This window comes from Epinephelus moara, chromosome 5 (assembly GCF_006386435.1).
Source record: "Epinephelus moara isolate mb chromosome 5, YSFRI_EMoa_1.0, whole genome shotgun sequence".
Classification (NCBI taxonomy): Eukaryota; Metazoa; Chordata; class Actinopteri; order Perciformes; family Serranidae; genus Epinephelus; species Epinephelus moara.
The window spans coordinates 34204946-34218107 of NC_065510.1; the positions used below are offsets into that span (position 1 = coordinate 34204946).

Here is a 13162-nt window from a genome sequence, read left to right on the forward strand (position 1 = left end):
ATCAGTATGTTATATGAACATTATTCCTTAGTCTCTGTGACATATTAGGAGGATTTTACGACTATTTGCTTTAGATTTCTTACATATAGCTCCTTTAAGTTTAGGCAACAATAACACGTGGTTAGGTGTAGAAGAAACATCAAGGTTTGGTGTAAGAGCAGATTATGTTAATTGTTTGTGTGTTATGGTCTGACTGTGATTGGCGGGTCAGCCTATATAGCCTAGGAACCTTTGTGGCTCGTCAGGTGTTTCCAACCGGAACAGGAAAAACAGTTTTTGACCACTGTACAGCAACACGTTATGCTCCGTGCGGATGTGTTGTGTGAGAATGTGTGATTTAAAGAATGAGATGTGAAATAAATAGACTTGTGTACATCGTAACTGAAAAGCAAGTGGACTCTCATTCATCCGTCATGGTAAAGTAAAAGCACGTCAATTAGGTTTCCTGTTGAAATGCCTCAGTGGCTTAAAGCATTGGCTTAGCCTCTACATTTGGCTTCGAATAAGCACGGCTGTTACTAAAGTCATACGTCACTTACATAGCATGCTACATATACTAGCTTACTACTTTGTAATTAAAATAACTCAAATGACTTTTGGTTTCACACAGGAAACCAACAGTGAGCCATCCACCCGCTCTATGGGGACTTTCTCACTCTTTATACTATGTAGTTGCTGGCGGTGTTACAAACTGCTGCAGGACTGTGTGTTTCATAATGCAGGGAAAGGTGCCTTTGTAGTACCTACTATAGTATCAGTATCTCGTACAGGTATTCACTGAGAATCAGTGGTATTTGAGGAGTTTGGTTGTTGCCTACTGCGTCAACAACTGCCGCTGCCAGGTACGTATCATAGTACCATGAAAGGTGCCTCTCTGTGTCAGTATTTGACACCAAGATCACTGACAAAGAGGTGGTATTTGATGAGTTGAGAATGAGATAAGGCTAGGTGGCTGATGCAAAAATGCAAATGGCCCTATCTGAAGCCAGTGTTTGGTTTGTCCATTCTAGGCTACTGTAGAGACAAGGACTTGCTTCCTATGTAGATATAAACATCTCATTCTAAGGGAATGAAAACACAATGAGTCTTATTTTCAGGTAATTAAACACCATAGAAAACATACTTATTCTGCCAATATATCCCCCTAAATCCTACACACTGGACTTTTAACTTTATTTTTTCACATTAGGCCATCTCATCATTTATTATCACTAACCTAATATTCAAAACCAAAACCAACATTTTTATTGCTGACATTAAAAGGGCTTCAGGGGCATAAAGTTACTGCAGGTGGGTCATGGATAACCAGGGGAAGAATATTGGATGAAACAAAGCTGAATAAATATGAATATGACCTTTATATTATTGAATTATATTATTCATATTATCAGAATTAAACATGGGTCCTTTTTTATTAGTTGCCTCCACGGTTATTGTCAATGATTATTAAAAGATTGTGGGGTTGAAGGTGGTAAAGTTTTTTTGACCTCTGAAGGCAGGCATGACAGAAAAAGTTTGAGAACCATTGCATTAAGGTCATTAGCAGTGTTTTACCCTTTAATCCCCTGACCAAATGTAATTCACTCATTCTTTGGCTCTGGGGCCACTGCAAGTTCTCATTTCATTTTATAACCTCATTGACAATGCTAGTCACCTCTGCCCACAGACTGTAAGTATACATTATTACACTGCTGTTTGATAAAACATCAGCATATGGATACAGCTGTTAGACACAGTAATAATTTTGAATACATGATGGGATAAACGTGGGGGACCACAGTGACTACCTGATCCTTAAAATAATTCAGAACTGCAATACACGTCTCCAGAGGCACGCTGAGAGTATGGGTGTTTAGCACTTTTGAGAGCACTGAACACATTCTTGCACCTGTCTTTGCATTTAAATGAAGTCATCAAAGCCAAAGCAGCACCATTAGGAGAGCTTGTTAATCACACTTTGATTAGACTGGAAGCGATTTTATAATTTTTTGGAGTACCATGAACAACCTTGAGCCTTACCGCCAGAACTTCAAGGACGTCTTTTTCACAAGGCAAACGCTGTGACTCCATACTGCTGGCTTAATTAATGAAAAATAAAAGTAACCCAGGGTATTTTGACAACTACTGGATGTTATTGCCATTAAATTTGGTTCAGATATTCATGGTCCCCAGAGGATGACTTGTAGTAACTCTGACTTTCCATCTAGTGCAAAAGGTTACAATTTAATTTGTTTAATACTTTCTCTTAAAACCAAATACCTGCAAAACAAATGACAATATCATAAGCCTCAGCTATAATTTCTGTTTTTAGTGCTAATTAGCAAACATTAGAATGCGAACAAGCTAATCTAAGATGGTGAATATTAGTAGCCTGGTTCCAGACCATAGACCCCGCCCACTCAACTGAGTAGGCTTGCATCTCTGGTCTGGCATACTGCAATGAATTTGCGATTTATCTCGTCCAAACAATGGAAGGACCAATGAACGCCGGGGGTGGGGGCGGGTCTAGCAATTAGCCAATCAGCGCCACGCTGATGTCAAGCTGTGCGCCGGTGGGTAACTGGTGAGGATAGCAACAATGGCGACTGCTACAGATCCTACAGACCACATTAACGATGCTATCGAGGTATTTTGCCACTACTCGCGTTAATGGAGGACCAAATTACTAATGACATCAGATTCTGGGTGAGTCGTTGATCTCTACTGATTGGTTAGGGAAAAATCAAATTCCCTCCCCCTTGTAAATCGCCTTCAATGGAAGCCATGTCAGACTGAAGGTTCTGGGAGCTTCAGTCTGACACTCAGGCTAGAATATTAGGATATTAACTTTGTTAGCATTTAGCTTAAAGCACAACTGTGCAGTCTGTACAGCCGAACATGGATAATTGTTTGTGGGTTGCTTTTTTGTTGTTGTTGTTGTTTTGTTTGTTTTTTTGACAATGACATCATTAAGAGGAAAGCCGGAAGAACAGGGACTTTTTTTGTCCATTTTGAATGGTCTTAAAAGAGAACTAAATAGAAGCTAACTACACTGAAAAAAAATGGAATATGTTGATATGTTATAAACAATTACAATTTTCTAACCCGATATTTTCATCCACCCAGATATTTTCTGTGATACTTGACATTTTTTTACACAGAGTTGTATAAATGGTAAATGGACCTGCACTTGTATAGTGCCTTTCCAGTCTTCTGACCACCCAAAGCGCTTTTTACACTACAAGTCACATTCACTCATTCACACACTGGTGGCCGAGGCTACCATACAAGGTGCCACCTGCTACTCAGTAACCATTCACACGCTCTCACATACAGTATGGAACAGCCATTGGGAGGAATTTGGGGCTCAGTATCTTGTCCAAGGATACTTCGACATGCGGACTGGATGCGAATCTTCCCATTGGTGTACTACCCACTCTGCCTCTGAGCCACAGCCGCCCACAAACAAAGGGAATTCAGAAACACACATGCAATGAAATCAGCACCATCACAATTTCAGTGTAGCTGAGTCCTTAACATTAAGTTACATACTTAACTTGAATTAAAGTTATGGAGGTTACGTTTATGCAAGTAAATTTACTGTGGTTAAGTTTAGGGAAAAGATACATTGTGTTACACTCAAAGTTCACAGGGTTCCAAATCCCAGGCTCCTGGGGAAAGTCCTGTGTTTTGTGACCTATCACCACCCCAGCCTGCCTCTTTACCAGACTGCACAGGAACAATTCCTTCTTTACTCCAGTAAGCACACTGGTCACACGATTGTAGCCTTCCAAAACACTTGAATAATGCATGAATCACTGGCTCATGATTACAAAGGATATGTACCACATTGGTGCATTACTTTCCGTAGGGAAAATGTACAAACAGTGTATGAGAACAGCCTGTTGTGGTACAAGTGTAAAATGGTTGAACTCTTGTCCTCTAAACCTGAGCAGTGTGCATCAGTTTGGTACATACAGTACTGTACAGTGGCTCTCTCTATTGGAAATAATGGCCTTGTATCTATTTATGTCTGTAAGCGCTGTAAGTATATCATTGTTGATTAACAGATGCTAAGCATTTACAGTAAACCAATCCTATTTGTCTGTCCTACTCCAACGTTCTGTTTTAAATACAGCATGAAATACCTCAAATGAATTAAATAAGATTCAATTATGTTTCATTAGTCGAGTTTCCATCCAAATGTAAAACAAATTTTCACACAATTTTCAGTGAATGGGACAAGAAAATGCAAATGTCTGTGCTTTTTCATCCACTGCTGTTAAGCAAATACTGGGAGTTGGTTCATCAAGAAGCAGTAGGTGGTTAATTCAGCAGTCAGGTGCCACAGCAGAAGAAGGCGCAACGAGATGATGTAATTGAAAAAGCGCAAGTCAAACCTCAAACAAAGGAAAACAATGGATAATAACAGACAGCAGACTGGATAAGCGAAATAGAGAGTTCTGAACAACTAATATCAGAGCTCTGTGCTCTTGGATGACTTCTGTAACAGCCCTGTGTGCATATGAACATGTTAAAAGCCATCCAGAGATGGGGCGTTGGTAGCGTAGTGGATAGTGCCAGCGCCCCATGTACAGAGGCAATGCTTTACTGCAGCAGTCGCAGGTTCGATTCTGGCTTGCAACCCTTTGCTGCATGTCATCCCCCCACTCTCTCTCCCTACCCATTTCACACTGTCCTGTCAATTAAAGGCAAAAAGCCCAATAAAGTATCTTTAAAAAAATAAAAAAAAGCCATCCAGAGAAGATGGCGTTTGCTTGCAGTGGTCATATGCAAAGACTGAACATTATTATTTACTCACTCAATCTGTTTCCATTGAACTCTATTGCATTTACACTAGCTTTTCACTTCCCTCTAAGCATTATTTTGAGATTTCTTTCAAATTGTTGGCATGTCCACTCAGGTTTTTCCATGCACAAATCAAAAATGCACATTAAAAGTAGGTGAATGGAAACACACCTATTAGTGAAAATCTGCAGAAATCCTCTCATCGGCACTGTCACTACAACAGTACTATTTGATTTAAAGTATGCAGGGTTTGATCGTCTTCACAAAGCTGCCTTATGCACTGTTCTGCTGACGCCTGGGGTGCTCACACTCTTTGGTGCAATTGCATTTGTACGCATTGGTGAGATCAACTGAGGCTTTTGTCCCTGTCTATTCTCTCCATGCATCCAGGAACATGGATTGACATGAAAATGCAAATCCGTAATCACATGTTGTGCACTGATCTCAAGACCGTGCAAGACTTTGACCGAGTGTCAGCCTCAGGTTATGTTAGGTAACTGACGAGCTGCCAGCCAGCTGTTGATAATCACACACTCTGTGCATCACTCACACAGAGATAGAACAATGGAAAATTAAGGGCTGAAACAATCAGTCGAATCATTAGCAGATCGACAGAAAATTACCAGACAACAATTCTGATAAGTGATTTAGCATTTAAGTCTTTCATCAAGCTAAAATGCCAAACACTCACTGATTCCTGAAGCAACAGGATTAGATTTTTATATGTGTAATGTGTTATGTAAACTGAATAAATTTTGGTTTTGGAATGCTGGTCAGACATATGCAATCTGAAATGAATAACTTGGACTCTGACAGTGATCAATTATTTGATTATTTATACATAAATTCAAATGGCCAACATACAATCATTTGGAAATGAGGAATATCTTAAAGGAATTTTGACATTTGCTTTCTTGCAGAGAGTTAAATAAGAATATTGATACAATGTCTGCAAATATAAAAGCTAAGATAGCATCCGGTTAGCTTAGCTTAGCATAAAGAAATAACGAAATCCACCTCCTAGCACCTGTAGAGCCTCCGTAACTTCCTGGAGAGGGTACAGGCAGTTGCTGCTCCAAATAGTCTCCATAATGTGTTTTTACACATCTGTTTTTAATGGAAACACATCATATGTAACGTGTTAAATCGGGACTTTAAGAGGTGCTGATGGATGGATTTTGTTACCCTTGAATAGAGCCGGGCTGTTTTCCCCTGGTTCCTGTCCTAATGCTAAGTTACGCTAAATGGCTATAGCTTCAATTTTTCTCTACAGATATGAGTGGTATCAGTCTTATCAGTAACTCTCAGCAAGAATGCAAATAAACACTTTTCCCCAAATCTGTAGGCCTAACTATTCTTTCAGTTTTTTTTAAAGGCTCCAGGCAAAAGTGAAAAGAGAAATATCATAAGTGCAATAAAAAGTCAGGGCCTGTGTACCAATGAGAATGAGAATTTAGACTTCCAGAGTTTGTTGCTTCACAGACCTAAGGAACCAATCCTAGTTTGGGGCTTTCACAATGGCGAACTGAGGAGAAGCCCGATGCAGCTACATATACACATGGGAGAAGTTTGCCTTACCTTGTCTTTCTATCAGACAGGACTTTCTGGCAGAAATCTTCTCACTTTAGCCCAAGCCACTATCTTTTTCCAAAACCTAACCAAGAGAGGTCTTCCTTGCTAAAAGCCCTGACAGAAAACTTCTTCCAACAGCACTACATATGGTATTTTGCAAATGTATGTTTGATGATCAGAACCGAAGGTGAGCAGGTACACTTGAGCTGCAGGCAAGGGACAGAGGGTCGAGGCTAATTTGCATACTCATAGAGCCACAGACATTAAATGACGCAAAGATGTAGAGTTACATCCAAGGCATCTTAAGGCATCTTTTTCATGGGAAAAAAATGTCTACGTATGTAATTTTAATGAACAGAGATTAGTTTTTAGGGGTTTAATCAATGCCCGGAGAGGAACTTAAAAAAAAAAAAGATGATTAAATACCAGATTCTGAAATAATGAATTCTTGAAAATTCAGGCTGACACTGATGACTGCTCCTGGTGCTAAATCCTTAATGAAAATGATCGTTAGTTGCAGCTCTAGTTTTGCACATTCTGTCATTGTCTTACACACTGTTAACACATCATGTGTGCTCTGTTGTTTTCTCGCTACAAGAGGTTGTAAATATGTATTTACACTACAGTCAGCAAAACAGATTCTCGGATATGTAATGTGCTTGGCAGCTTTGGCATAATTTGATTTTGATGGTCATCACGACCAACAGAGATTTAAAAGAAATAAGAGTGTCGTCTTTTCATCAAGGGAGGAGAAAATGTGGCAAATAAGGGAAAGAAAGAGATAAGGACTTGGAAAGGAGTGACAGAGAACACAGATAGTGTGGCATGGAGGGAGACATTTAAGTGCCAAAGCTTGTTGCTGTTATCCACAGATAAGAGCACAAGACACACATACACACACACACACCTACACACACACACACACACACACACGCACACACACATCTAAAGATGCTCTCTGCCCCTTCCACTTTCTCCCTCAGCGATTCTCCTCACCCCAAACCGAAAATCAGTTTGTCTCCCTCACATCAGTTTCCTTGGCTACGAGTCGCTGTCCATTTTAACAAGCCCTTGAGGGCCTTCTGAGTGTAACACTGAGACGGTTTAGTTGGGGACATTCAAACGAATCAAGTCTTTCTTCTTTGATAAATGAAAAAACATGAAAAGAGAGAGGGAAAACACAGTCAAGCTGTGTTACATCCAGTTGGTCTGCGACGCTTTGCAGTGAAGCTTTTCAGAGAATTACTGCCTGTTGAAGATTAGTGTCCTGGGAAAAGAAGTGTTTGATTTTATGTTTATGGATATGTTTTGACAACTTAAGAAGACAGTGGCAATGGTTGAGCAAAAGCTGTGAGTAATATAAGAACAAGGTGTTTACGGGATATCCGAAGATGAAAACTTATGAGGTATAAATTCTCTCCTATACATGAATTCAAGATACATGTAAATGAGCAAGACACAAATTCAACATCTCAATACAGTTTCATAGACGTAGGTGTCTTGTGATACTGTCGTGTCAGTGGACTATGAAGTACTTCTTCAGCATCTTAATGAGAGGAAAGCAATGTTCCTTCTTTCCCTACACTTGTCACAGCTCGGTTATTGGTGAGAGGTTGAGGGACTGAGTGTAGAGCAGTGCAATGTGTGTGTGTGTGTGTGTGTGTGTGTTCAGCCTCCATTATCACTGTCACTGGGTTTCTTACGTAGTGTGTCAGTATCTGTTGCTGATCCATCTTAATGCTACGACACATGAATTACTATACACAAGAACAGAGACCATGAACTTCTCTCTCTTTGTGTATGTGTGTGTGTGTGTGTGTGTGTGCTTAATTATTATATATGTTTCGTCTCATTAAACAACAAACAGAAAGAGGCTCATTGCCTTAACACAAAGTTTAAATTGGGACTTCATACAGATCAAAGAGGTCTCACATTGTTTTGCAGCTTAAACTCAGGAATAACTGGAACAACTTGAATTTGAAGGGAAATATGAGACTGCCCTTTGTCGATTAAAGTCTTTTCTACCTGTAATCACATCCACAGTGAGTACACTCCTACATACATTACAAGTTAATCACTCTGGGTCTGTGCTTGATGCAGGATTAATTAACAGCAGGGTCAAACTACACGGAATAAAACTGGTCATGTATAGGTATGATCCCTGAGAAGAACTCTGTGTGATGTCATACAAAATATATGTTCAGGTTAAGGTTACAGATGGTTGAGATAAGGTGAGAATCTGGGAAGAACTTTGGTCTAATTCAAAATGGCCACTGTAAAAAATAAGGACTATCCATGAAGATAGATATCCCGCCAGACCCACTAATATTTCTGTTAGGGGTTATACCTAAAGATAGATATAGTAAGGATCAGAGGTTATACTGAGGATACTCCTACTGATTGAACTGGAAAGATGCAAAACCACCAACTATAATCCAGTGGATGCAGAGACTCAAAATGGTCTACACGATGGAATGAATGACAACAAGTCTGCAACTGAAAATGAACACTTTTACACAGAAGTGGACTCGAGTTACACTATATCTGGGGATCTACTCGAATAGAATGGGTTGTTGTAAAAAACAAAATTGTATCATAATGGAATATCACTCAAAATGCCATTGTTGTGTTCCCATTGTGAGCCTGCTCTGTTGTAAATGCAGCTCCCCTTTGTAATTCTTAGTTTCGTGCTTTGTATAATATATATTATATTGTCATTATTATGTACTTAAAGGGAAATTTTGGTTTATTTCAACCTGTCTCCTATCGTCCTAAATTTGTTTCAAGTGACTAGTGACATAAAAATAATAGTTAGCATGTTAGCCGTTAGCCTAGATACAGCCGGGGCGCATAGTAGCGTCAGACCTGTTAAAACGTAAGTGAACGGGCAATCTTCAAGTGCAAAGTTAGTCCACTAAACAAGCTTTTTTTCCACAAAGACCGCCTCATATCGTTAGGATAAATGTCATATATATATAATGACATATAGAAAACGACATGTAAACGTGTTGTCTTACCTTACCTGTGTGGTGCCATGTTTGTTTACCATCTAGCTCTGCTTTCCAAAGCGCGGCCGAAATCTCACGAGAACAAGCCGCAGCAGCTGGAAGGCAGAACCGGACAGTAGCCTGAAAAGTACATTCATTTATTTTATGAAAGATTTATAGAATAATGGCTGACTTTTTGCCAGACAGACAGCCGCGCTTTGGAAAGCAGAGCTAGATGGTAAACAAACATGGCAGCACACCGGTAAGGTAAGACAACATGTTTACATGTCGTTTTCTATATGTTCTCTGACATTTATCCTAACGATATGAGGCGGTCTTTGTGGAAAAAAAAAGCTTGTTTAGTGGACTAACTTTGCACTTGAAGTATGCCCGTTCACTTACGTTTTAACAGGTCTGACGCTACTATGCGCCCCAGCTGTATCTAGGCTAACGGCTAACATGCTAACTATTATTTTTATGTCACCAGTCAACAAATTTAGGACGATAGGAGACAGGTTGAAATAAACCGAAATTTCCCTTTAAGTATTTATTTACCTCTTATTGTTTTGTTTTTCTTTTTTCTTTTTCTTAAATATATCATTTTAAGAGGTCCTGTGTCAGGGAATGTTCTGTTACCTGAAAAAAATGAACACTAAATCAAAAGTTCAACAAAAAAAAGGACTATGCTTAATCTAGAGATCCCTAAAAATAGAGATCTTTTAGGGATCATTGATGGCAACAGTGTAACATAATTTTTTCTTTGGCCCTCACCTCGTCCCAAACACACACATACACACGGACACACAGATCCAAGGGTTAAATCGGGCTGGGATACATAGGACATAGGACAGCACATAGGCTGCAAGTGGCAGCGCTGTGTGTAACCTGTATAATGTCACCAACATTTGCAGGAGTGGTCCAGCATCAGACTCCCCCACCCCCTCCATGGTGCTTTGAGTCCGTCTGAATTTCAGTTGCTACAGTCATGTTCCTTGAACTGCCACATGCTTCCCTTCCAGTGTAGGCTAAAGTACACCGCTGCTGAACAGTTTGCATCAACAGCCACTGCTAGTATTTAACTGAAGGGCATCTCTCCTATCCTGCAAACCAGTCTTTGATCAGCACCACAACAGCCTGCCCTGGACTCAAAGCACCACAGCTGATTTCTTCAAGCCTTCCCACAAAGGCCTCTGACATCTTCTGGGCCCTCCTGCAATGCAGCTGTTCCACTGTCAATATTTACACCACTGATGGATTAATATCATGTACTAAGATGGCACAGGCTCAGGCTTCCAGGTTCTTGGGCACACAGACGCATAAGAGATTTCTATTTTGGCTGAGCGGGCTGACTGCCTGCTGGCCCCGCACGTAGAAAAATATTTAACTTCTAGACTTCCAAACCAGTTCTGATAATACAGTCACTTCAAAGTTTTTGTGTCACTCAGAAAAAATATATATCATCATATGACAGCCATGCCTTTTGTAATGATTGTGTATGGGGAGAAGTCACATTGGGCCAATGAGTGTCACATGGCCTGCAGTTCCGACTGTGACCACACGACCTACATTTTACAAAATATCTGCATGCAAAAATGCAAAAATGACTCGCAGGGCTAGTAGGCACTCATAAAAGTTAGATCAACGAAACATAAAATACCAGAGAAGATTCCGAGCAGGGGTAGTGAGCTTTTTTTCCTTTGGTGTAATCAACAAAACATTTCCCACTCCTGGAGTTTAGAGAGTTGTTGCTGTTTCTAGCGCATGCTTGTAGAGTTGAGGAGACGACGTCGTCGTATCCGAAATGTGCTTTTCTTTACATGTCCACACAGATACAAAGTAGTTTTGAAAAGTCTGCACCTTAAAACGTTTTTTCAAAAAATCTCTGTGTTTTTTACCTAAACTGTTTGCGTGTGGACGAGAGGCCAAAATATGGAGGAAAATATTTGTTTTCAAAAATATCTCTATATATAGAGACAGGGAAACTCAGTAGACCTTCACCCACAAACACAGCAGCAGTAACCTTTAATACAGTGTGCACTGCTGATTTCATGTCAGATTATTTATCTAGTGCCAGATTTCAGCAGATTCCCTTCACACATGAAAAAAGGCATCATAATTGTGTGACAAAATGTCACCTGTTAGAAACTCTACACAATAAGGGATTAATTTTTGCTAGACTTATATAAGGTAGTATTTGCAATTACACATCAGATATGTTTGTGCCATATGATTAAATGTCTCGCCTGCAATTGGAACTTTTTAGTGTAAATCAATATGATCCTGCTTATGTTCCTATATGCACGATTCAGATGTGTTTATTTCGCTTTTCAAAACATAATTTTTGCTGCTGGTCACCTTTCTCCACATTTGTGAACTCTGCATTTCTTACTCACCAGCAACAACAGTTTCATTTTTTTACATAATCTTTTTCAGCATTGTCTTTATAATTGCATTTCAGGGGAATTTTGTGTGATTATGTTCTGTAACATTTGGTTGGTTGGAGTGACGCCTCTGCTGTTGCTGAAAATACCTCTCTTCCTTTGCCTTCATGTGTCCTTCATTATGTGCTGGATGCAAATACAAACAAAGTATAATTCTCAAACAAAACAGTCCCAAGGACAGAGAACAAATTAGGAGAGAGGTCTCATTGCTTTACTTTCAAAGCAGTGATTATTAAAGATGCAGTGGATTGAAATGATAGAAGGTTTCAGGATTAACTGTGAGAGTAAAACACCTTTATCCAAACAGAGCAACAGAGGGAGCTCAAGCAGCAGCATCCACACACAGCCTGAAACTCAAGCATCTTAAATGTATTCACAGTTGTCATCTGTTGTTAGAAAGTTTACCCACGCTGAGACAAATGTGTGATTTTATCATGTTGACAAAAAAATCTTCTGAACAAAACTCACCTTATCAGCACAGACACTCCCACATCCTCGCAGTTCTTGTAGACATGCCCCCACGTGTCCTGGACGATCTCCCTCTCGGCATCGGACAGCGGCTCAGCACGCTCCGGACGATCCTCGCTCTCCACCTCTCCTCTCCGCACTCCCAGCAGCTGCGGAGGTGGAGGCGGTGAGGGCGGCGGTGGAGACTCCCTGCAAGACATCCTCCTGCGGCGCAGAAGCCCAGAGGCTCCCAGCAGCGCCCGGGGGAGGTAGGGAGCGAGGGAGGGGGGGAGGGAGATGGAGAGCTGAGACCCCACGGCGGGAGCTGGGAGAGGAGAGTCAGGATGAGAAGAGGAGCAGAGAGGAGGAAAAAGAGGAGGAGGAGGAGAGGAGGGGGGAAGAAGGAGAAGAGAGGTGGCAGGCGGTCCTCACAGCTGTAAAAAGAAAAGGGAAAATGAAGCTCCCAATCCCCCCTACTGCCACCCACCACGCTCTCTCACTCCAAACTCTCCCTCGCTTGTCCTCCCTCCAACCGAAAACTTATTCCCCTCACTGTGTTGCTCTCTGTCGCTCTCCTTTTTTCTTTTCTCTCCACTTCTCCTCTCCCCACCTCCTTCTCTCTGTCTCCCCCAGTGAGGGAAACGCTTGTCAGTGATGCTGCTGTTGTTCTCCCGTCACTTCTACTCTCCCTCTCTGTGATCCTCTCGCTCTGGTGGAGGAGATGAGGCGTTCGGAGGCTGTGGTGTGTGTGTTGAGAGGACCTGATGGAGTGAGAGCTGGGTGGGGAGAAAAACAGAGAGAGAGAGAGGGGTGGAGAAATCTAGACATAAAGGGGGGAGAGAGAGAGCGTCAAGGGTCTCTGACAACACCCCCCCACCCTAACTCACACAGCTACACACATTGTCTCTTTGCACATCTGAGCACACA

At 41.0% G+C, this 13162-nt stretch overlaps 1 protein-coding gene across 1 annotated transcript in view; it reads right to left on the minus strand.

The window, feature by feature from the left end:
- cygb2 (cytoglobin 2) overlaps positions 1-12889 on the minus strand; it is a 28346-nt gene extending 15457 nt beyond the window's left edge. Inside the window, exon 1 of the mRNA XM_050044797.1 lies at positions 12257-12889. Coding sequence (XP_049900754.1) covers positions 12257-12456 — 200 coding nt within the window. The 5' untranslated portion in view covers positions 12457-12889. The remainder of the gene's footprint in view (positions 1-12256) is intronic.
- Between the last annotated feature and the right edge of the window lie 273 nt (positions 12890-13162).